The following is a 26,062-nucleotide window of genomic DNA, read 5'->3' on the forward strand; positions in this document are numbered from 1 at the left end:
CTCTGACTCTACTCTGTCCCCATGTAACATGTGATCTCTGACTCTACTCTGTCCCCATGTAACATGTGATCTCTGACTCTACTCTGTCCCCATGTAACATGTGATCTCTGACTCTACTCTGTCCCCATGTAACATGTGATCTCTCTCTCTACTCTGTCCCCATGTAACATGTGATCTCTCTGACTCTACTCTGTCCCCATGTAACATGTGATCTCTGACTCCTCTGTCCCCATGTAACATGTGATCTCTGACTCTACTCTGTCCCCCATATAACATGTGATCTCTGACTCTACTCTGTCCCATGTAACATGTGATCTCTGTCTACTCTGTCCCCATGTAACATGTGATCTCTTGACTCTGACTCTGTCCCCATGTAACATGTGATCTCTGACTCTACTCTGTCCCCATGTAACATGTGATCTCTCTGACTCTCTCTGTCCCCATGTAACATGTGATCTCCTGACTCTACTCTGTCCCCATGTAACATGTGATCTCTGGCTCTACTCTGTCCCCATGTAACATGTGATCTCTCTGGCTCTACTCACTGTCCCCCCATGTATGTGATCTCTACTCATCCCCATGTAACGTGATCTCTCTGACTCTACTCTGTCCCCATGTAACATGTGATGTCTCTGGCTCTACTCTGTCCCCCATGTAACATGTGATCTCTCTGGCTCTACTCTGTCCCCATGTAACATGTGATCTCTCTGACTCTACTCTGTCCCCCATGTAACATGTGATCTCTCTGGCTCTACTCTGTCCCCATGTAACATGTGATCTCTCTGACTCTGAACCTCTTCCATGTGAGGTGAACCTCTTCTATTGTGTGACCCTCTGAAGCCCCGCCCCCCATGTGTCTGAAGCCCCGCCCCCCATGTTCCTTAAAGCTGCTCTGAGCCTCTAAAGTTGAGCACGCTGTGTTCTTTAAATAAAGCTTTGTGTTCTACTATATTCTACTCACAACCTCTTTCTCATTGTTGAGTGATATTTAAACCGCGTCGCCACCTCCCAAAGAAATGTCACCAGCCGCCACTGCTGTCGACCTGCAGACCTGTAGACCTGTAGACCTGCAGACCTATAGACCTGTAGACCTGCAGACCTGTAGACCTGTAGACCTGTAGATCTGCAGACCTATAGACCTGTAGACCTGCAGACCTGTAGACCTGCAGACCTAAGACCTGTAGACCTGTAGACCTGCAGACCTGTAGACCTGCAGACCTGTAGACCTGCGTGTACTTACGATACTGGTATTATTGATCTATAATAGTAATGCATTAAACTTCTGTATGTCCTCTTTAACAATATTAGCATTAATACAGCAAGAAGTGCACAGACCACCGTGGCTCATGCTCCAGTTTTACATCTGCATCGCACTAATCTCTACATGTCTCCTACACTGCATTAACGCCTCCCACATGTCTCCCACACTGCACACGTCCCTACATGTCTCCCTACACTGTACCACGCAATGCCTCCCACATGTCTCCTACACCGTGCAGTCTCCACATGTCTCCTGCACACATGTCTCCTACACTCGTACCACGTCTCCTACATGTCTCCTACACTCGTACCACGTCTCCTACATGTCTCCTACTGCATCACGTCTCCCTGTCTCCTCCTACAGCACCACGCCATGTCTCCTAGTCAGTACCATGTCTCCTACACTCTCCTGTCTCCCACGCATGTCTACACTCGTACCACGTCTCCTACATGTCTCCTACACTCGTACCACGTCTCCTACATGTCTCCTACACTCGTACCACGTCTCCTACATGTCTCCTACACTAGTACCACGTCTCCTACATGTCTCCTACACTCGTACCACGTCTCCTACACATGTCTCCTACACTAGTACCACGTCTCCTACATGTCTCCTACACTCGTACCACGTCTCCTACATGTCTCCTCCACTCGTACCATGTCTCCTACACTAGTTCCATGTCTCCTACACTCTCCTCCCTACCACACGTCCTACATGTCTCCTACACTAGCCACTCAGTCCCATGTCTCCTACCATGTCCCATCTCCCATGTCTCCTACACTCTCACCATGTCTCCACACTAGTCCCATCTCCTACACCATGTCTCCTACACTAGTACATGTCTCTACACTCCACTAGTCCCATGTCTCCTCCACCAGTCCCATGTCTCCTACACTCTCCCATGTCTCACACTCATTCATGTCTCTCCACTAGTACCATGTCTCCTCCACTCAGTCCCATGTCTCACTGCAGTCCCATGTCTCCTACATGTCTCCTACTCAGTACCATGTCTCCTACACTAGTCCCATGTCTCCTACACTCCACTGTCCCATGTCTCCTACACTTCTCCTCCACGTCCCATGTCTCCTACACTGTCACTCTCCTACATGTCTCCTACACTCGTACCATGTCTCCTACACTAGTCCCATATCTCCTACACATCTCCTACACTAGTACCATGTCTCCACACTGCACCTCCCATGTCTCCTACACTAGTCGCATGTCTCCTACACTAGTCCCATGTCTCCTACACTAGTCCCATGTCTCCTACACTCGTACCATGTCTCCTACATTAGTCCCATGTCTCCTACAGTAGTCCCATATCTCCTACACTGTCTCCTACACTCGTACCACGTCTCCTACATGTCTCCTCCACTAGTCGCATGTCTCCTCCACTCGTACCATGTCTCCTACACTAGTTCCATGTCTCCTACACTAGTCCCATGTCTCCACCTGTCCCATGTCTCCCATGTCTCCACACTAGTCCCATGTCTCCACACTCACCATGTCTCCTACACAGTCCCATGTCTCCTACACTGTACCATGTCTCCACACTGCCCATGTCTCCTCCACTAGTCCCATGTCTCCACATGTCTCCATGTCTCCTACATGTCTCCTACACTAGTTCCATGTCTCCTACACTAGTCCCATGTCTCCTACACTAGTCCCATGTCTCCTACACTAGTCCCATGTCTCCTACACTAGTCCCATGTCTCCTACACTCGTACCATGTCTCCTACACTCGTACCATGTCTCCTACACTAGTTCCATGTCTCCTACACTAGTTCCATGTCTCCTCCCATGTCTCCTACACTCCACCATGTCTCCTACACTGCACCATGTCTCCTACACCACTCCACTCCCATGTCTCCTACACTAGTCCCATGTCTCCTACACTAGTCCCATGTCTCCTACACTCGTACCATGTCTCCTACAGTAGTCCCATGTCTCCTACACGTCTCCTACACTCGTACCATGTCTCCTACATTAGTCGCATGTCTCCTACACTCGTACCATGTCTCCTACACTCGTACCATGTCTCCTACACTCGTACCATGTCTCCTACACTCGTACCATGTCTCCTACACTCGTACCATGTCTCCTACACTAGTCCCATGTCTCCTACACTAGTCCCATGTCTCCTACACTCGTACCATGTCTCCTACACTCGTACCATGTCTCCTACACGCCCCTCCTCCACTAGTCCCATGTCTCCCAGTAGTCCCATGTCTCCTCCACTAGTACCATGTCTCCTACACGCCCTACACCATGTCTCCCTACATGTCTCCACTAGTACCATGTCTCCACACGTCCCACTAGTACCATGTCTCCTACACGCCTCCACATGTCTCCCATGTCTCCTACACTCGTACCATGTCTCCTACATCTCCCATGTCTACATGTCTCCTACACTAGTACCACGTCTCCTACATGTCTCCTACACTCGTACCACGTCTCCTACATGTCTCCTCCACTCGTACCATGTCTCCTACACTAGTTCCATGTCTCCTACACGTCTCCTCCAGTGCACCATGTCTCCTCCACTGGTCCCATGTCTCCTACTCCCATGCCTCCTCCACTAGTCCCATATCTCCTACACGCCTCCTCCACTAGCATGTCTCCTACACTAGTCACATGTCTCCTACATGTCTCCTACACTGTCCCATGTCTCCTCCACTAGTCCCATGTCTCCTACATGTCTCCTACACTCGTACCATGTCTCCTCCACTAGTCCCATGTCTCCTCCATGTCTCCTCCACTAGTCCCACGTCTCCTACGCCTCCTCCACTAGTCCCATGTCTCCTCGACTAGTCCCATGTCTCCTCCACTAGTACCATGTCTCCTACACTAGTCCCATATCTCCTACACGTCTCCTCCACTAGTCCCATGTCTCCTGCTGCTACGTCTCCTCCACTAGTACCATGTCTCCTACACTAGTCCATGTCTCCACTACCATGTCTCCTCCACTAGTCCCATGTCTCCCTACCGTCTCACTAGCACCATGTCTCCACAGTACCATGTCTCCACTGCACGTCTCCTCCACTAGTACCATGTCTCCTACAGTAGTCCCATGTCTCCTACACGTCTCCTCCACTAGTACCATGTCTCCTACACGTCTCCTCCACTCGTACCATGTCTCCTACACTAGCACCACGTCTCCTACACGTCTCCTCCACTAGCACCACGTCTCCTACACTCGTACCATGTCTCCTCCACTAGTCCCATGCCTCCTCCATGTCTCCTCCACTAGTCCCATGTCTCCTACATGTCTCCTCGACTAGTCCCATCTCCTCCACAGTCTAGTCCCATGTCTCCTACACTAGCACCACGTCTCCTCCACTAGTACCATGTCTCCTACACTAGTCCCATGTCTCCTACACGTCTCCTCCACTAGTCCCATGTCTCCTACACTAGCACCACGTCTCCTACACTAGTACCATGTCTCCTACATGTCTCCTACACTAGTACCATGTCTCCTCCACTAGTCCCATGTCTCCTACATGTCTCCTACACTAGCACCACGTCTCCTACACGTCTCCTCCACTAGTCCCATGTCTCCTACACGTCTCCTCCACTAGCACCACGTCTCCTACACTAGTGCCATGTCTCCTACACTAGTACCATGTCTCCTACACTAGCACCACGTCTCCTACACTAGTACCATGTCTCCTACATGTCTCCTACACTAGTCCCATGTCTCCTACACTAGCACCACGTCTCCTACATGTCTCCTACACTAGTACCATGTCTCCTCCACTAGTCCCATGTCTCCTCCACTAGTCCCATGTCTCCTACACTCGTACCATGTCTCCTACACTAGTCCCATGTCTCCTACACGTCTCCTCCACTAGCACCACGTCTCCTACACGTCTCCTCCACTAGTCCCATGTCTCCTACACTAGCACCACGTCTCCTCCACTAGTACCATGTCTCCTACACTAGTCCCATATCTCCTACACGTCTCCTCCACTAGTCCCATGTCTCCTACACTAGCACCACGTCTCCTCCACTAGTCCCATGTCTCCTACACGTCTCCTCCACTAGTCCCATGTCTCCTACACTAGCACCATGTCTCCTACATGTCCCATGTCTCCTCCTCCACTAGTCCCATGTCTCCTACACTGTCTCCTCCACTGCACCATGTCTCCTCCACTAGTCCCATGTCTCCTACACTAGCACCACGTCTCCTCCACTAGTCCCATGCCTCCTACACTAGTCCCATGTCTCCTACACGTCTCCTCCACTAGTACCATGTCTCCTACATGTCTCCTACAGTAGTCCCATGTCTCCTACACGTCTCCTCCACTAGTACCATGTCTCCTCCACTAGTCCACTAGTACCATGTCTCCTACACTAGTACCATGTCTCCTACACTAGTACCATGTCTCCTACATGTCTCCTACACTCGTACCATGTCTCCTCCACTAGTCCCATGTCTCCTCCACTAGTCCCATGTCTCCTACATGTCTCCTCCACTAGTCCCATGTCTCCTACACGTCTCCTCCACTAGTACCATGTCTCCTACACGTCTCCTCCACTAGTACCATGTCTCCTACACGTCTCCTCCACTAGTACCATGTCTCCTACAGTAGTCCCATGTCTCCTACACGTCTCCTCCACTAGTACCATGTCTCCTACACGTCTCCTCCACTCGTACCATGTCTCCTACATGTCCCATGTCACTGCCCATGTCTCCTCCACTAGTACCATGTCTCCTACACGTCTCCTCCACTCGTACCATGTCTCCTACACTAGTACCATGTCTCCTACATGTCTCCTCCACTAGTCCCATGTCTCCTCCATGTCTCCTCCACTAGTCCCACGTCTCCTCCACTAGTCCCATGTCTCCTACATGTCTCCTCGACTAGTCCCATGTCTCCTACACTAGTCCCATGTCTCCTACACGTCTCCTCCACTAGTACCATGTCTCCTACACGTCTCCTCCACTCGTACCATGTCTCCTACATGTCTCCTCCACTAGTACCATGTCTCCTACAGTAGTCCCATGTCTCCTACACTAGTACCATGTCTCCTACAGTAGTCCCATGTCTCCTACACGTCTCCTCCACTAGTACCATGTCTCCTACACGTCTCCTCCACTAGTACCATGTCTCCTACACGTCTCCTCCACTCGTACCATGTCTCCTACACTAGTACCATGTCTCCTACATGTCTCCTACACTAGCACCACGTCTCCTACACTAGTACCATGTCTCCTACACGTCTCCTCCACTAGTACCATGTCTCCTACAGTAGTCCCATGTCTCCTACACGTCTCCTCCACTAGTACCATGTCTCCTACACGTCTCCTCCACTCGTACCATGTCTCCTACACTAGTACCATGTCTCCTACATGTCTCCTACACTAGCACCACGTCTCCTACACTAGTACCATGTCTCCTACATGTCTCCTCCACTAGTCCCATGTCTCCTCCATGTCTCCTCCACTAGTCCCACGTCTCCTCCACTAGTCCCATGTCTCCTACATGTCTCCTCGACTAGTCCCATGTCTCCTACACTAGCACCACGTCTCCTCCACTAGTACCATGTCTCCTACACGTCTCCTCCTAGCACCACGTCTCCTCCAGTCCCATGTCTCCTACACGTCTCCTCCACTAGTACCATGTCTCCTACAGTAGTCCCATGTCTCCTACATGTCTCCTACACTCGTACCATGTCTCCTACACTAGTCCCATGTCTCCTACATGTCTCCTCCACTAGTCCCATGTCTCCTACACGTCTCCTCCACTAGTCCCATGTCTCCTACACTAGTCCCATGTCTCCTACATGTCTCCTCGACTCGTACCATGTCTCCTACACTGTCTCCTCCACTAGTCCCATGTCTCCTACACTCGTACCATGTCTCCTACATGTCTCCTCCACTAGTCCCATGCCTCCTCCATGTCTCCTCCACTAGTCCCATGTCTCCTACACGTCTCCTCCACTAGTCCCATGTCTCCTACACTAGCACCACGTCTCCTCCACTAGTCCCATGCCTCCTACACTAGTCCCATGTCTCCTACACGTCTCCACTAGTACCATGTCTCCTACAGCAGTGTCTCCTACATGTCTCCTCCACTAGTCCCATGTCTCCTCCACTAGTCCCACGTCTCCTCCACTAGTCCCATGTCTCCTACATGTCTCCTCGACTAGTCCCATGTCTCCTACACTAGCACCACGTCTCCTCCACTAGTACCATGTCTCCTACACTAGTCCCATATCTCCTACACGTCTCCTCCACTAGTCCCATGTCTCCTACAGTAGTCCCATGTCTCCTACATGTCTCCTACAGTAGTCCCATGTCTCCTACACGTCTCCTCCACTAGTACCATGTCTCCTACACGTCTCCTCCACTAGTACCATGTCTCCTACAGTAGTCCCATGTCTCCTACATGTCTCCTACAGTAGTCCCATGTCTCCTACACGTCTCCTCCACTTGTACCATTTCTCCTACACGTCTCCTCCACTAGTACCATGTCTCCTACACGTCTCCTCCACTCGTACCATGTCTCCTACACGTCTCCTCCACTAGTACCATGTCTCCTACAGTAGTCCCATGTCTCCTACACGTCTCCTCCACTAGTACCATGTCTCCTACAGTAGTCCCATGTCTCCTACACGTCTCCTCCACTCGTACCATGTCTCGATGCCCCTTGTGGTCACAGTGAGAAGTACACTAAGTAACAATAAGTCGTGGTGGAGTTTTTAAATACTGTACAGGGCTCCAGACTAACTTTTTATTAGGAGCACAGTGGCCCCTAACTTAAAATGTTAGGGGCGCACACTATAAATCGAGTGTTCCCATCATTTTGACTGTATTACTGATAAATACCCCCCCCCAGAACCCAATTTTCGGATATTAGTCAGTCGCGCGCAATTCCAGGATGCTTTATTTTCATTGGTTGCTGGATTGAATCTTACCCAGATACGGGTTGTTTTCTGATTGGCTATTGTATAGCCCATTTCTTTTTTTTGATTGGCTGATAAGTGTCTCCTCACAGCAGAACTCCAGGGGAGCGCTTGATTCCTCCACGGTGAGGGCAGCGCGGCTCATGTTGGCTGCGGCACATTAAAACATCAAATAGCCGAGAGTTGTTTCAGCGTGAGAAATACGATGTGTGGCGGGAGTGCGTGACGTAAGACCGAAATGCGTGAGTGTCACGCTCAATGCGTGACACTTGAGAGCCCTGAATTCGGCCTCCTCGGCGCACTGGTTAGCAGCCTCTTGTCTTCTCAATGGACTGGGAGTGGAGCTGCACTTTCATTGCACAGGTCGCGGCACATTTTATGTTTCAGACTGGCGTTGTGTTTGATCAGCGTGTCGTGTTTTAATTGTGTAGTGCCAGTCTTATCAGCACATGTCGTGTTCCCCGCATGTTGTGGGAATCGACAGCAGAATGCAGTTCATTGAATTGGTCTCCCTGAAATACCTCAGCCAGGTGAACTCGCAGCCACTCATCACGAAAGCTGAACTTCCTGCCTTTTTTCGCCACGACCGTTTCCTCACAATCTGAGTCTGACTCATTCTCGGGATTTGTCTTCTCTATATCATGAGGTTTAGGAAGAAAGTACGAACTGATAGTCCGTTTCGCTATTGTCCATTGTTTACAGGAGACACTGCTATGTAAAATCTTTGGATTCGCGATAACCTCCAAGACCCGCCTCTTTTCACACATTAGCCTATAACCGTGGTCACCCCCCCCCCTTCCCGCTGTCAATCATTCCCCCCCCCCGCGCTCACACACAGGCCAGCCTTCTTCTTCTTCTTCTTCTTCTGTTTTCGTCTCCTTTCTTCTTCTTCTGGAGTTAATGTCGGTTAGCAAACCAGTCATTCAGGCATTACCGCTAACTATAGTGGGCTGAAGTGTAGAACAAGTTTGTCAGCAACAAAAATATTTAATAACAAAAAAATAAATAATCTGCTAATTTACTGGTCGCGCATGCGCGAGTTGATGAAAAATTTACTCGCACTGTGTCTAATTTTAGGCGCAAAATGCGACCATTTGGTCGCAGTCTGGAGCCCTGCTGTATAATAAATAGTCCAGTACCTGGTTCTGGTCTTCCACAGTGCTCTTCATCCTCTTCATCCTCATCTGTGTCCATGTGTTCAGTTAGCCTTTGATGAAGCTGAGAGGACTGAGCCTCCTCTTCATCATCTTCACTCGTCACAGGGCTGAAGGAGAACTTGGCACCGGCCTCCTGACCAAGCCACAGCTCCTCCTGCTCCTCCTTAATGCCTGGGGGGGAGTCCGGGTCCTCCTGGTCCTCCTGGTCCTCTGAGGAGTAACGATATTAAACCGAGAGCAGTCCAGTAAACATTCGAGATGGAGTGTGATGCGTTACCAGGAGAGTAGAGCCGGAACACACTTTAACGCTGTTGCCGTGGCAACGCATCATTCACCATGAAAAAAATACGCCTGGCATTGGTCCAACCTGACTTCATGAATGCGACATGTCCTCATCACGTTCACCGGAAGTTTGCTCTTATTTTGAAAAAGACTCGTCTGGCTTTGACCATTTATTCTCTTCTTTTCCGTTTTATCCTTCACAATAAAAGACCCATACAAACATCCAGAACACTGCTTCCTGGAGAGATGTTACAGTAACTTAATATAATAAAGTAAAACAAACGTATGAACATTGTTAAAAACTTAAGTAAAGTACGTGTAATTATCTCAGGACATGATGGAAGAGAGAAAACAGAACCAACCTGCTCGTTGTTTCTGGACTTCCGGTTTTAGAAAGTCGTCCAGCAATTTCCGTTGTCGCTCGTTCTCCTCTTGAGAACTACAAAGTTCCTCCTCGTACTCTGCTATCGTTCTTTCAAACAGCCCACATATCTCCTGCGCAGCCGCAGTGAGTCGCTGGTTGACGAAACATCTCAGCATTTGGACTTTAGACATTTCCCCCCAACGACAGAAACGTTTTCTCCACACAAAGTCCGTCACAAAGTCCTTTAAACTGGGACTAGCGCTGTTAGCATGCTAAGCTAACTTCAATGTCTTTGTAGCGGGAGATGAGTCCGAGGAACAACATCCAGAACCAAAGGAGAACCTCTAGAAGTCCATTCAGAGGTTTATCCAGACATACAGAGACTCTGCTGGGTCAGGACTGAAGGAGCTAACTGACACTTTACCACCGCAGTGACGAAGAGACGCTGCTGCTGCCGACGGGAGCTTGGAATGGAGGCACATCCGGGCAGCTGGCGGAGGCACCTTCAAAATAAGAGCCTGAGATGTGGATTTCTTTGCAGACTTGGTTCTTAAACTACAAAATAAAACATGTCAGTTGGATATTTGTTTTGGACATTTTTTTTCCAAAACAGAAAATTCACAATGAAATATGTATGACTAAATATGAATAACATACTCCTGTTTTTATTCTGTAATATTGGTTGAATGCTACACGTTCTAAATCACCAAATATTCACTACAGGTCTACAGCAGTTAGTAAATCACATCGAGGTTAAATTCTTCTTTATTCTCTCAATCAACATACACTCAGAGGTCAAAGGTCAGAAGCATCTGCAAAAACATTACTTTATTCTTTTACAAGAACTGTCCAACACCAATCAATCAATAATCAATCATATTAATCTCCCAAACAGACACATGTCTTCGTAGTTCAACATGCTTTAGACCCCACGTCTTATCCAAAGAGTCCATAAAGAAAAAGAAAATACTAAAATATAAATGTTTTGAATACATCTAACTCAAAGTCTTAATGCACACAACCAGATTTCAGGATTCACTGATTTCTAAAAAGTGGAACATTCTTATTAATATAGATCAGGAATATTGTTTTTCAAAATAAAAGACATCTTAAACAATCAATCCCCATGAATTGTGCCTATATGTAATGACGAGTAAATAACTAAAATAATCTGATTAATTGACAAATGTTTCTTTAGCAAACCGAATTCCTGATGCTCATAAAGATTAATTATTAAATTATGACATGTCATTTCGCTGATGCTTTTATCCGAGCGGCTTGGTCCTGTGACATTCATACACTGTAGAGCAGCTACAGGGAGCAACTCGGGTTGGCGTCTTGCTCAAGGACACATCGACTAGGCGGATTGAACCACGGTGTCTGTGCTCGAGAGCATCGAGAGGATGAAAGAAGTTTATTGATCATCAGCGGGCTTAACATTCTGGATTCAACTGAAGACCAGGACACCGAGGAAAAGCCTCCCGTCCTTCAAAATAAAAGGCATTTTTAAATGTAATTTTTCACCTTTTTGAAAAGGCTCGTATATTTCTTGATAATTTCAACCTTCAAACCTCCCGTGTTGCTCTTCCACCGAGCAGCAGAACTCCGGAACGTCTGACGTACACGACGCGTTTCGCTCTTCAGGCGCTGGACTCGGACCCAGAGGGGCCGGTGTCGGCCTCAATGAGGCTGCTGGACTCGGACCCAGAGGAGCCGGCGTGGGCCTCCATGAGGACGCTGGACTCGGACCCAGAGGAGCGGCGTGGGGCCTCCATGAGGCTGCTGGACTCGGACCCAGAGGGCGGCGTCGGCCTCCATGAGGCTGCTGGACTCGGACCCAGAGGGGCCGGTGTCGGCTTCCATGAGGACGCCGGACTCGGACCCAGAGGAGCCGGCGTAGTCCTTCATGTGGACGCTGGTCTCGGACCCAGAGGAGCTGCTGGCGGCGGCTGGGGAACAGAAGAGTCTTTTTTGTTATTCGGGTCCAGGACTTGGGTCCTGGGGTGAGTTCTGGACTCGGGTCCTGGACTCGGGTCCTAGAGTGCTGGACACGGGTCCTGGACTCGGGTCCTGGGGTGAGTTCTGGACTCGGGTGCTGGGTTGAGTCCTGGACTCATCGGACAAAGAGACTTACTTGAGTCGTTGCTGCTGAGGGACGGATCAGAGCCTGCAGGAGGAGACACAGGAATCATCAGAATAAGAGAGGTATTACAGGGTGTCCCATCCCAAGAGGTCAACGAGAACGTAAATAGATCAACAACAACAACAACAAGCCTCGTTGTTGATGATATTAATGAGTTAAACTGAGGGCGTCTTTTTAATACCGATTTGAATGAATAAGGATCAACAACAAGAGGCGTGGTGCTTTAAAAGGTCGACTTTGATTGACAGGTGGAGGGGGCGGGGCCACCGCCACTTTGAATCAAGTCTGAAGAGAGTTAAATATTCTAATTATAGCGTTCACATCGATTATTTTAGGTGTAAAATGCGTCTGTAGAAGAACCTCAATACAAGCACACTTAAACATGAGCACTGTCCCTTTAAGAGAATCAGAGGACTCACCTGGGGCTGGTTTGAGGAGCCCGTGGATCCATCCTGACAATAAACAAGACATTCAAACGGTGATCGAGGGTACACATCCTGTATGACACACTGTTGTTATTCCCCGTGACCTCTGAACGCCTCACGGCGTCTATAAAGTACTAACAGACCTTTGCACTCGAGGGTGAATCCACATCAACACACCTGAGCACCGTTACATATTAACGATGTTTATACGTCCACGTCAGTAAAATACATGAAGCTACAATGAAGCTTCAATATGAAAGAATAAACATGTCCTCCACTCCACAGTTATATATATCACACGTACCTCTTTTATACAAGAGGAGAAGAACCACAGTGAGCACAGTCAGCACAGTGAGCCCGGCCACTGCCCCCCCGATGATGAACACTTCAGTGCTGGCAGGAAGTGTGCGATCTAAGATCAGAGAGAACGTTCATTCAGTTCACCTTCAACACCTGAGCTTTAATAGTCTTTCTTGTGTCTCATTAAAACGTCTAAAAACAACGAGACAGGCGTTATAAATATATTTAAATATATGTATATATTTAAATGTATTTTAAAATATATTTAAATATATATTGATATATTTAAACACATGTTTATATTTAAATATATATATATATACATATATTTGTATAAATAAATATCTAGAACATTTTCTATAAATATATATATATATCAAAATACATTTATTTATATACATATAAATATATATTTATGAATATATATTTATGTATATTTATATATTATATCAAAATACATTTATTTATATACATATAAATATATATTTATAAATATATATTTATGTATATATATTAATCTATATACAGGACTGTCTCAGAAAATTAGAATATTGTGATGAAGTTCTTTTTTCTATAATGCAATTAAAATGTCATGCATTCTGGATTCATTACAAATCAACTGAAATATTGCAAGCCTTTTATTCTTTTAATATTGCTGATTATGGCTTACAGCTTAAGAAAACTCAAATATCCTATCTCTAAATATTAGAATATCATGAAAAAGTATACTAGTAGGGTATTAAACAAATCACTTGAATTGTCTAATTAACTCAAACACCTGCAAGGGTTTCCTGAGCCTTGACAAACACTCAGCTGTTATAAATCTTTTTAACTTGGTCTGAGGAAATATTAAAATTTTATGAGATAGGATTTTAGAGTTTTCTTCATAATCAGCAATATTAAAAGAATAAAAGGCTTGCAATATTTCAGTGATTTGTAATGAATCAGAATGCATGACATTTTTTTTTTTTTTGCATTACAGAAATAAAAACTTTATCACAATATTCTAATTTTCTGAGACAGTCCTGTATATAAGATATATATATACAAATATTTATATATAAATATATATATACACTTTATATAAATAAATACATATATAAATATACTTCATATAAATATATATATACATATATTTGTATATATAAATAAATATCTATATCTAGAAATGTTTCTATAAATATATTTATATATAGAAATATATCAAAATATATTTATTTATATACATAAATGTATATTTATAAATATATATTTATGTATATATATAAGATATGTATATAAAAATATATTTATATATAAATATATATATACACTTTATATAAATAAATATATATACATATATAAATATACTTTATATAAATATATATACACATATAAATATATGTGTATATATGTATATATAAATAATATAATACAACGGTGAACGACATGGTTCTCACCCCACTCCTCCTCCATGTGGAGCCCGGATGCGTCGTGCCTCACTTCACAGGTGTAGGTGGACTCGTCGGTCCTCAGGATCTCCACCGTGTCTCTCCTCTGGAAGGTGTCGTCTCCGTTGGGTCGAGTGCCCGTAGAAACCAGCCCGTCCTCCGGGGTCAGGACGCGCTTGTTCCTCTTGATCCTCAGCACGATGTCTTTAGGGTAGAACCCCGTGGCCAGGCACGACAGCGCCACGATGGCGTCCACCTTGGTGTTCCGCGTGAACACGAACACCTCGGGAGCAACTGGGAGGAGAAACACCATTAAAGGTTCATTCGTGAAGATAACTTCTTGTTACCAGATGAACCTGAATACGACCATTGAATACAATCTCCTCTAAAGGGTCCGGGAGGCCCGAACCACCTCCGCTGACTCCTTTAGACGGGAAGCAGTAGCGGCTCGACTCCAAGCTCCCTCCTGATGCCCGAGCTCTAAGGCTCTATCTCTAAGGCTCCTACAGAGGAACCTCATCTCCTTACTCCATCTCTAAGGCTCCTACAGAGGAACCTCATCTCCTTACTCTATCTCTAAGGCTCCTACAGAGGAACCTCATCTCCTTCCTCTATCTCTAAGGCTCCTAGAGGAACCTCATCTCCTTACTCTATCTCTAAGGCTCCTACAGAGGAACCTCATCTCCTTCCTCTATCTCTAAGGCTCCTACAGAGGAACCTCATCTCCTTCCTCTATCTCTAAGGCTCCTACAGAGGAACCTCATCTCCTTACTCTATCTCTAAGGCTCCTACAGAGGAACCTCATCTCCTTACTCTTTCTCTAAGGCTCATACAGAGGAACCTCATCTCCTTACTCTATCTCTAATGCTCCTGAGGAACCTCATCTACATACTCTATCTCGAAGGCTCCAGAGGACCCTCATCTCCTTACTCTATCTCAAAGGCTCCTACAGAGGACCCTCATCTCCTTACTCTATCTCTAAGGCTCCTACAGAGGAACCTCATCTCCTTACTCTATCTCTAAGGCTCCTACAGAGGAACCTCATCTCCTTACTCTATCTCTAAGGCTCCTACAGAGGAACCTCATCTCCTTACTCTGTCTCTAAGGCTCCTACAGAGGAACCTCATCTCCTTACTCTATCTCTAAGGCTCCTACAGAGGAACCTCATCTCCTTACTCCATCTCTAAGGCTCCGACAGAGGAACCTCATCTCCTTACTCTGTCTCTAAGGCTCCTACAGAGGAACCTCATCTCCTTACTCTGTCTCTAAGGCTCCTACAGAGGAACCTCATCTCCTTACTCTATCTCTAAGGCTCCTACAGAGGAACCTCATCTCCTTACTCTATCTCGAAGGCTCCTACAGAGGAACCTCATCTCCTTACTCTGTCTCTAAGGCTCCTACAGCGGAACCTCATCTCCTTACTCTATCTCTAAGGCTCCTACAGAGGAACCTCATCTCCTTACTCTATCTCTAAGGCTCCTACAGAGGAACCTCATCTCCTTACTCTGTCTCTAAGGCTCCTACAGAGGAACCTCATCTCCTTACTCTATCTCGAAGGCTCCTACAGAGGAACCTCATCTCCTTACTCTATCTCTAAGGCTCCTACAGAGGAACCTCATCTCCTTACTCTATCTCTAAGGCTCCTACAGAGGAACCTCATCTCCTTACTCTATCTCTAAGGCTCCTACAGAGGAACCTCATCTCCTTACTCTATCTCTAAGGCTCCTACAGAGGAACCTCATCTCCTTACTCTATCTCTAAGGCTCCTACAGAGGAACCTCATCTCCTTACTCTATCTCTAAGGCTCCTACAGAGGAACCTCATCTCCTTACTCTATCTCTAAGGCTCCTACAGAGGAACCTCATCTCCTTACTCTATCTCGAAGGCTCCTACAGAGGAACCTCATCTCCTTACTCTATCTCTAAGGCTCCTACAGAGGAACCTCATCTCCTTACTCTATCTCTAAAGGTGCGTTCACACCAAAAGCGAAGCAATTTTTCGCGTCGCCCAAAACGCGTGAGTTTACTCGCGCGACCGTTCACCGTGTTCTCACCATAAGCGTCGAGACCCCCCGCGAGGGGCGGGGCTTATCTCCGTGTCTCGTCTCCGTAAAGACCGTTATCATCTCCTTCATCCACCAGAATAACTAACCACTAGTTCTGCTTTATACTTGTTGTGGACGTCCCACACACTAACGCCCTCGTGTTGGGTTCATGACATTAATATCATATATATATATAGATTTATACATGACATCACCCGTAGGCTCACTCAGCTCGGTCACTTTCACCGATGAAGTTACTGTTACGTCTGAAAGACTTCCGCCTCCAGCTACGAGAGAGAACTCAAGAGCTGATTGGTCCGAGTTGCGAGATGACGCCTCAAAGTTGAAATATTTCAACTGGGGGCGAAAATTGTGCCGCTGAAAACACGTCGCCCACATCACGTCGCCCCAAACGTGCCGCCCGGGAAAATATCGCGTCCATCGCAGCCACACGCGTCTGTACGTTGACTTCTCATGGGATTCGGTAGCGCGAAGAATTTTTTTCCGCTTTTGGTGTGAACGTAGCTTTGGGCTGAGCCCAACGACGACACTTAATAAAATAAATAAATATTTAACAAATAAATAAAACCACAGAAGGCCTTTCCCGTCATACTTACTGGCTTGTTCCAGCAAAGGTTGCTGATAATTCAGGAACTTGTCCATCCAGTCCATGCACTCATTCTCCAGGTAGCCTTTGGTGTATTCCTTCAGCACCTGGACTTCGTCCCACTTCCTCTTGGTCTGGCGCGCCGCGGCGACCGGCGCCACCCAGACAGAGTGCTCGTTGTCGAAGGACAGGAAGTCGTTGCCGTCGTAGCTGTACATGTCCATGCCGTGGTTGAACTTCAGCGTGCCATCGGGCTGCCGGACGCCCTCGCAGCCGTGCCTCCACTGGAGGACATGGAGGTCTGGAGGGGGCGGGGTTACATATGCAAATGAGGCAGTGACTAACGGTAACTTTTGGTGGGTTTACCAGAAATCTACAGACGGAAGCAGTCAAATCAACAGCTACATGAGTATGTTTCATGGTTTTCTCCTGGATCTCACCAGAGTCGTTCTGCCTCATGCGTGTCTTCAGGATGTCGATGTTCACCGTGAACCACTGGTGCTTGCTCTGGCGGGACTGCGTGCCTTTCTCCCAGTAGTCATCCGAGAGGCGCTCCTTCATCCACGGCTGCTTGGGCACCTTCACCTTGCTGTCGCTGTCGTAGTAGTCGATCATCCTGTGGTCCAGCAGGCCCATGGCCGTGAACTCGTGGAAGCCCGGCAGCCCCACGGGTTTGGAGAAGGCCGTGTAGATGTAAGAGAGGGAGTGCCGCTCCAATTCATCTGTAGGAGATTCAGATTTATACAATAGATTCACGAAGCATGTGAACACCACAGCTATATTAAATTAAATATATACATATATAATAAAATATATATAATATATATGTAATAAAATATATACACTACCGTTCAAAAGTTTGGGATCACTTAGAAATGACTTTATTTTTCAAAGAAAAGCACTGTTTTTCAATAAAGATAACATTAAATTAATCAGAAATACACACTCTGCATTGTTAATGTGGTAAATGACTATTCTAGGTGGAAACGTCTGGTTTCTAATGAAATATCTCCATAGGTGTATAGAGGCCCATTTACAGCAACTATCACTCCAGTGTTCTAATGGTACATTGTGTTTGCTAATCGCCTGAGAAGACTAATGTCTGATTAGAAAACCCCTGCAATTATGTTAGCACAGCTGAAAACAGTTATGCTGGTGATATAAGCGATACAACTGGCCTTCCTTTGAGCTTGAAGTTTGTAGAACAAAATTAATACTTCAAATATTAATCATTATTTCTAACCTTGTCAATGTCTTGACTATATTTTATATTCATTTGATAAATAAAAGTGTGTTTTTTCATGGAAGACACGAAATTGTCTGGGTGATCCCAAACTTTTGAACGGTAGTGTATATATAATAAAAAATATATATATAATAAATATATATATATTTATAATTTAATATATACATATATAATAAAATAAAACATACAAAATAAAATATATATAATAATAGAAATATGAATAACAAATATATACAATAATATATATATATATATAAAATCAAAAATATATAATATATATATTTATACATAAAATAAAATAGATATCTATAAATAGATATATATTTATAATTATATATATATGAGTTTTTTAATTGAATTACCAGAAAAATAGGGAAACAAATATATTTCAGTAGAGCTATGAAGCGACAACAGAGCGAGTCGAGTTGACGCCTTCTGAACAATGTCGTCTGTTCACTTTGATGAAAACCGGTCGAGTGGCTTTATTCAAACAACAGATTCACCTTTTCATGAAACAGATTTTACATAATTGAAGAAAAGTCACCGATAATGTTGTTTTAACCGCGTCTGACATGTTCTCCAGTTTATTTGTGTATTGATGTCGTCTACGTCTGAAAAGAGGCCAAATAATCACGAGTAAACAATATGATCGTTCTTCAAGCACCAACAGACTCGGGTTATGAGAAATATATTAAATACATCTCATACATTAAATACATTAAATATATTAAATACATCACATAAATTAAACATTAAATACATTAAATGTATTAAACACATTAAATATATTAAATACATCACAAATTAAATATATGAAATAAATGTAATATGATTATATATGAAATGCATTAATAAAGTATTAAATACATTAAAGATATTAAATACAATTAATTAAATAAATATATTACATAGATAAATATAATAAATAGATGAGATGAATTAAGTATATTAAATACATTACATAAATGAAATGTATTAAACGTAATAAATATATTTAAAACATGTTAAATACATTTGATATGAAATACAATTAATTAATTAAATATTTAATATATTAAATACATTACATGAATTAAATGTATTAACATATATTAAATACATTACATATATTGAATACATTTAATTAAATATATATTAAATATATTAAATATAGTAATTATATTTTGGGGGTTTTAGGAACTATGTCTTAAATGATCGATCAATCGGGGGAAATGTATTATTGATTTTAGCTTGAGTTAACTTAATAGCTGATTACAATAAATACAATAAACAGATTAAACATAATAAATACATTACCTTTATTAAATAAATTAAATATAATACTTAGACAAACACATTTTATTTGTATTAGTTTTTAGGAAAAGTTCAGATTTTCTTTACATTCTATCATCTGATAACACATTTAGAAATTATTTTCGATCGTGATCGCGGAACTTGTGACGTCATATTTAAGGAGCGCTCCATAACGACTGGATCCATTCGTATTGTTTTGTTTTTGATGTTCTGGTCCCAAAGCAAAAGAATGATAACTTTGAACAGATTAAACTACTAACGCGAATTTTCGAAAGTCGTGTTCTAGTCGAGTTGTTTTTACTTTCGCTTTTAACCCGAGTCCCGTGAACGCGCCACCAGAAGCCCAAACGTACCGCAGTTCGCCGCCATTGCCCCCCAAAGAACGACCAGGAGGACGGGGAACATCCTGCTCCTCGACCCGGGCTTCTCTCTCCTCTCCCCGGGTGTTATCGGCCGGTCGCACCGTGTCTTCTCTCCGGTTCCCGTACCGCGTTTCCTCCTCTGACTCCTCTCTGAATGATGCTGCGTTCAGGGGCTGCTCGTACACGAGATACTTGACGCATTTAATTAAATCAGTTAAACAATAAAATGCTGTATAAATAAAATATCCAAGAGTTTGTATGTAGATGAATGTAAAAACATTACAAATATATAATTTCATGAAGTTAAAGAGGCAGAGAAACTACTTTAAATACTAAATTAAATTACATTTTATCTGCCAAACAATCACAAATCAATTAAATAGATTATTTTAATTTATTTCACTTAGTCTGATAGACTCAATCATGAATCATTAATCTTTGTTTTTGAGAATAGACTTGAGATAACCACTTGATGTATCCATGATATACGATGTGACTGTTGCCAGAGATCTACGAGTGCTCCTGAACGCAGCACGCCTGTGGCTTTGTAGGAAACTAACTTCCTTGTTTGTGATGTTGTTGTTTTGTTTAAAGTTAGTTAGAAACCAAGGCTGTAACGACGGGGGAAGTATTTGGATGTATGAATATTAAATTAATAAAATATGAAAATCAATGTTATCTAGTTATGTTTAACACACATTTCAAGTACAGAGGAACGGTGTCTGAACTACGTGTATTACCCACTATGATACAGGCCTGTGTATCGGAATAAGATTACATTTACATTATAATTAATTATTGTTAAATTAGTTATATAATAATTTAATAGTATGGTTATACGCATTATGAATAATGAATAACACATCTTTTATATTTTTTTATATTTATTTTTTAACATAACATTATTATATTACACCCTATATTGTGGATACTAAAGTAACAAAGAACATCGATGAGCCGTCAACGCGTTTTATTCCCGTAAACTGTCGTAAAACAGAAGAGAAGGGAAACAAACCGTCTTCAGAGAGCCGGCTGCGCGCGCACCAACGTCCAGGTTACAAACGAGAATAATCCAATCAGGATAATTCAGAACAGGTTGCTTGGTAGATTACGTCACAGCAGGTCGTCACACAGGAATGGTTTCAGTGACTTTTTTGAGCCAGTTACAATAATAAAAAAACATGAATCAACTGATAAATCATGTTGTGTTATTATAAATGAATCAGCAGAATGAAATAAAAGTAATCTCCACCTGGACTAGAGTGGAGGTGATGGGTCAAAAGAAGCCAGAATACAACACACAACATGTTGTATTTCGTTTTATTAATGAATTAATTTGTAATAATTGGCAAAACAATTAAAGTCGTTCATTAAATATTTTTTGTGGATTCAAAATTACAATATTTCCCTCTGAAGTTTATAAATACAAATTACCGTATCAAAAGTAATTGCACAAACAACTCTTTATTCATTTACAAGTAACATACACACTTTTTAAAGGTTTTTTTGTTAATTATGTGGAAATGTTTTATGTCACAAACTATTAAATCTGAAATGTGAAGAAGAAGAAAAAACAGCTGCACATTCACTTGGCGCTGCTGCCACCTGGTGGCCATCTGGGGAAGTCAGAGAGGATTGTTGAGAGGATCATCTGAAGGAGCTAACTGACACTTCACCACCGCGACGAAGAGACGCTGCTGGCCAGAGCTTGGAATGGAGGCACATCCGGCCAGCTGGCGGAGTCACCTTCAGAATAAGAGCTTGAGAAGCTCCTATGTGGCTTTTATTGTCGACTTGGTGCATAGAGCGCATTTCATCAATGAATATAAAACGAGATATGCTTCTCAAGGCTTTGTGTGTTTAGGTTACGTACAGAGTCTGCCATAAAATCAACATAGAAGCTTGTCAGGCTCTTATTATGAAGGTGCCTCCGCCAGCTGCCCGGATGTGCCTCCATTCCAAGCTCCCGTCGGCAGCAGCAGCGTCTCTTCGTCACTGCGGTGGTAAAGTGTCAGTTAGCTCCTTCAGTCCTGACCCAGCAGAGTCTCTGTATGTCTGGATAAACCTCTGAATGGACTTCTAGAGGTTCTCCTTTGGTTCTGGATGTTGTTCCTCGGACTCATCTCCCGCTACAAAGACATTGAAGTTAGCTTAGCATGCTAACAGCGCTAGTCCCAGTTTAAAGGAGAGGAAACGGGCTTTGTGACGGACTTTGTGTGGAGAAAACGTTTCTGTCGTTGGGGGGAAATGTCTAAAGTCCAAATGCTGAGATGTTTCGTCAACCAGCGACTCACTGCGGCTGCGCAGGAGATATGTGGGCTGTTTGAAAGAACGATAGCAGAGTACGAGGAGGAACTTTGTAGTTCTCAAGAGGAGAACGAGCGACACCGGAAACGACTTGACGCCGTGTTCAACCCGGAAGTCCGGATACAACGAGCAGGTTGGTTCATGGAACAGCATCTTTGTGACAGTGTTTCAACATTAAGTTCTAGTTTTCATCTCAGATGTTTGCTTGTTCCTGTGAAAATAGCCCCGCCCCTAAAGCGCCCCCTGCTTTATGGTCTATCTGACTACAGACCATAAAGTACTAAATGATGACAAAGAAAAAACGAGGACAACAGTTGTCAATTATATAGACTTCTATACAACCGGAGGAGTCGCCCCCTGGTGGTCAGGAGGGAGAATGCAGCTTTAACACATGAAGCGTAGACTTCTATATTAGGGCTGCAACAACGAATTGATAAAATCGATAAAAATTGATTATTAAAATAGTTGGCAACGAATTTCATTATCGATTCGTTGTGATTATTACGGCGCTCAATAAGTCACAGAGGATAAACAAAGTTGAGTTGAGCGCAGAGCGGCGCAGGAGAAACCAGAGCGGAGAGGAGAGACCATAATGCTGCGTTGTGAGAGCCAATCAGCGCTGAGCTGCTCCTCTGTTGATGAATCTAATTGGCTGCTGCTGCTCACGTGGCGCTGGATGCGGAAGTCATTCACGTCGTCGGAGACATTCACGGAGCTAAGTGCGCCTCCGGGTGACGTCATGACCCCAGACACCAGGGTGCTACATGTCACCACGTGTGTGGCATTTCCACAAGAGTAGAACGTAGAAAACGTGGTTATTTATTCCGTGGCGGATGGCGGAAAATATTTTTCGATGGAGAAAGGCAACAGAGATAAGCCCCGCCCCCTCACCGTATGAGGCGTTTAACCCATAAATAGCCAACTCAGGAGAGTAAAACGCTGTAAGTCTGTTTATGACAGGGTTCATCCACATGACCAGTGAACAGGTTCATCCTCATGACCAATGAACAGGTTCATCCTCATGACCAATGAACAGGGTTCATCCTCATGACCAATGGACAGGCTCATCCACATGACCAGTGAACAGGTTCATCCTCATGACCAATGAACAGGTTCATCCACATGACCAATGAACAGGTTCATCCACATGACCAATGAACAGGTTCATCCTCATGACCAATGAACAGGTTCATCCTCGACCAATGAACAGGTTCATCACATGACCAATGAACAGGTTCATCCACATGACCAATGAACAGGTTCATCCTCATGACCAATGAACAGGTTCATCCACATGACCAATGAACAGGTTCATCCTCATGACCAATGAACAGGTTCATCCTCATGACCAATGAACAGGTTCATCCTCATGACCAATGAACAGGTTCATCCTCATGACCAATGAACAGGTTCATCCTCATGACCAATGAACAGGTTCATCCACATGACCAGTGAACAGGTTCATCCTCATGACCAATGAACAGGTTCATCCACATGACCAATGAACAGGTTCATCCCATGACCAATGAACAGGTTCATCCATGACCAATGAACAGGTTCATCCACGACCAATGAACAGGTTCATCCACACGACCAATGAACAGGTTCATCCACGACCAATGAACAGGTTCATCCTCATGACCAATGAACAGGTTCATCCTCATGACCAATGAACAGGTTCATCCTCATGACCAATGAACAGGTTCATCCTCATGACCAATGAACAGGTTCATCCACATGACCAATGAACAGGTTCATCCTCATGACCAATGAACAGGTTCATCCTCATGACCAATGAACAGGTTCATCCACACGACCAATGAACAGGTTCATCCTCATGACCAAAGAACAGGTTCATCCTCATGACCAATGAACAGGTTCATCCTCATGACCAAAGAACAGGTTCATCCTCATGACTAATGAACAGGGTTCATCCACATGACCAATGAACAGGTTCATCCACATGACCAATGAACAGGTTCATCCTCATGACCAGTGAACAGGTTCATCCTCATGACCAATGAACAGGTTCATCCACATGACCAATGAACAGGTTCATCCTCATGACCAGTGAACAGGTTCATCCTCATGACCAATGAACAGGTTCATCCACATGACCAATGAACAGGTTCATCCTCATGACCAGTGAACAGGTTCATCCTCATGACCAGTGGGTCTCCAGGACATTTCCATGACTTTAAACATTTTGTGAAAACTCTGTCTCTACGTGACAAAGTGAGAAGATGTAGTAATTAAACTTACAATGAGAATTCCAAAGCATACCGTATATATACCGTGTAAATTAACATTTGAATAAAACACATTTGCATTACTTTTCCAAACATTTGGGAATTTATTTTTTCAATTACTTTTCTAGGCCTGCTAATAGCCATTTAAAAATTCCATCACTTTTCCAGGTTTTCCATGACCGTACGGACCCTGTTTTGAATAAAGGGTTGAACATTTCAGTGTTTTTGTTTTTTTATCCGATTAATCGGGAAAAAAAATCAACAGATTAATCGATTATCAAAATAATCGTTAGTTGCAGCCCTACTTCTATACAACCAGAGGAGTCGCCCCCTGGTGGTCAGGAGGGAGAATGCAGCTTTAACACATGAAGCGTAAGCCAATCCAGGTGAAAACGTAGTTGACGGCAGTTGCTGTATCAAAATGAGCAAATGAGTTCCAGTTGACCGAAGCTGAATAGATAAGTGTATTCAATAAACAATTTAGATTCACTTGACCCTCTGTGAAGAGTGCTGGCCACCTTTCAACCGTGTCTTTCACTGGAGGTTCCAAGTTCACCAACTCCTTTCTTCTCGAGGCAAACTTTGAGTCCATATTCAGAGCAGCAGTTGGACGACGTTTTTCAATCTCCTCTCCAAGGTCCTTCTGTTTGGACTCCACACGGGGCTCATCTTCCCGCTCAGGAAAATTGAGTAGAAGTGGATTTCAAAGCGCTTGGTTTTTTTTGACACTTCTCGGAGAGACTTGGCCTTTTCCTTTCCTTCCTCTTACGACCACATCTGTACTCCCAGCTCGTACTTTGGTCCGATAGTTGTAGACATGTGGCGTAATCTATACTCGACGTCAACAGGAAAATAAGGAATCTCAAATACTGTTAAAAATTAACCTCTGAGATCTTATCAAGGAAATCAAGATGAGCACCGTCAGTTCTACGCTGTCCTTCAAAGGAATGAACTCGTCTGATCATTTTCTGGGACATTAAAACCAATCACAAGTGGGAGGAGTCTTGTAAGGGCCCGGTTCTCGTGGGCGGTCCTCTGGAGGCAGACGGGTCTGGTGATCTGAGGCCGATCAGTTCGGTCTGAATTTGTCAAGAAAAAGCTTCACGCTTCAGTTCAGGACTCGAGGGAGATGAACTCATTAATGCACAATGGCATCTCGATGGGGAGTCCACCCTCCAGGAGGTCACGCACTCTGTCCTGTGTTACAACACAAGGACGGTAACACCGCACTGCCGTACACCTTTCTGATCCGGTGCAGCGGGCCTGTCATGATTCTGTTTGGTTCTGCGCTGTAATGCGGTTGCAGAATCAACAAGGATGCTTTTTAAGTAAGACCATCAATTAAATTTTAAAGTTTGGTGAGATCAGTGGATTAGTTGTTGACATGAAATTACAATTCTCTAAGCTTTGTGTGTATTTCATTACTTCCCACAGACGTCCAGCAGCTGTTGGTGGTGAAAGAAGAACAGCAGGAGTGGAGCTTCAGTCTGGACCAGGAGGACCCAGACCCCCCACACATCAAAGAGGACCAGGAGGACCCAGAACCCCCACACATTAAAGAGGACCAGGAGGACCCAGACCCCCCACACATCAAAGAGGACCAGGAGGACCTCAGGACCAATCAGGAGGGAGAGCAGCTTCAAGGTCTGGAGGAGGCTGGTACCAGGTTCTCATTCACTTCTG

At 44.4% G+C, this 26,062-nt stretch overlaps 2 protein-coding genes and 1 pseudogene across 2 annotated transcripts in view; 1 reads left to right on the forward strand and 2 right to left on the reverse strand.

The window, feature by feature from the left end:
- LOC130189746 (zinc finger protein 135-like) overlaps nucleotides 1–10,548 on the reverse strand; it is a 17,023-nt gene extending 6,475 nt beyond the window's left edge. Inside the window, exons 1-2 of the mRNA XM_056408710.1 lie at nucleotides 9,972–10,548; nucleotides 9,310–9,537 (exon numbers count right to left, since the gene is read on the reverse strand). Coding sequence (XP_056264685.1) covers nucleotides 9,310–9,537; nucleotides 9,972–10,164 — 421 coding nt within the window. The 5' untranslated portion in view covers nucleotides 10,165–10,548. The remainder of the gene's footprint in view (nucleotides 1–9,309; nucleotides 9,538–9,971) is intronic.
- Nucleotides 10,549–11,653: 1,105 nt separating this feature from the next.
- On the reverse strand, nucleotides 11,654–19,960 carry LOC130198488 (H-2 class I histocompatibility antigen, L-D alpha chain-like). Its single transcript, XM_056421658.1, has 8 exons — nucleotides 19,815–19,960; nucleotides 17,363–17,644; nucleotides 16,933–17,223; nucleotides 14,281–14,565; nucleotides 12,846–12,953; nucleotides 12,536–12,568; nucleotides 12,108–12,140; nucleotides 11,654–11,922 (listed from the first exon to the last, which is right to left on the reverse strand). The coding sequence occupies exons 1-8, from the start codon at nucleotides 19,864–19,866 to the stop codon at nucleotides 11,654–11,656; spliced, it is 1,353 nt and encodes a 450-aa protein (XP_056277633.1). The 5' UTR covers nucleotides 19,867–19,960.
- Nucleotides 19,961–20,701: 741 nt separating this feature from the next.
- The window catches only part of LOC130198499 (zinc finger protein 260-like), a 36,319-nt pseudogene continuing 30,958 nt past the window's right edge, over nucleotides 20,702–26,062 (forward strand).

The sequence above is a fragment of the Pseudoliparis swirei genome, chromosome 1, assembly GCF_029220125.1.
Source record: "Pseudoliparis swirei isolate HS2019 ecotype Mariana Trench chromosome 1, NWPU_hadal_v1, whole genome shotgun sequence".
Taxonomy (NCBI): domain Eukaryota; kingdom Metazoa; phylum Chordata; class Actinopteri; order Perciformes; family Liparidae; genus Pseudoliparis; species Pseudoliparis swirei.

Excerpts from the sequence above, each read along its gene's own strand:
- LOC130198488 (XM_056421658.1), bottom strand. The coding sequence starts at position 19,866 with ATGTTCCCCGTCCTCCTGGTCGTTCTTTGGGGGGCAATGGCGGCGAAC. Across the intron at positions 17,645-19,814 it reads GGCAATGGCGGCGAACTGCG|ATGAATTGGAGCGGCACTCC; the intron begins GTACGTTTGGGC and ends AATCTCCTACAG. Across the intron at positions 14,566-16,932 it reads ACCTTTGCTGGAACAAGCCA|TTGCTCCCGAGGTGTTCGTG; the intron begins GTAAGTATGACG and ends TTCTCCTCCCAG.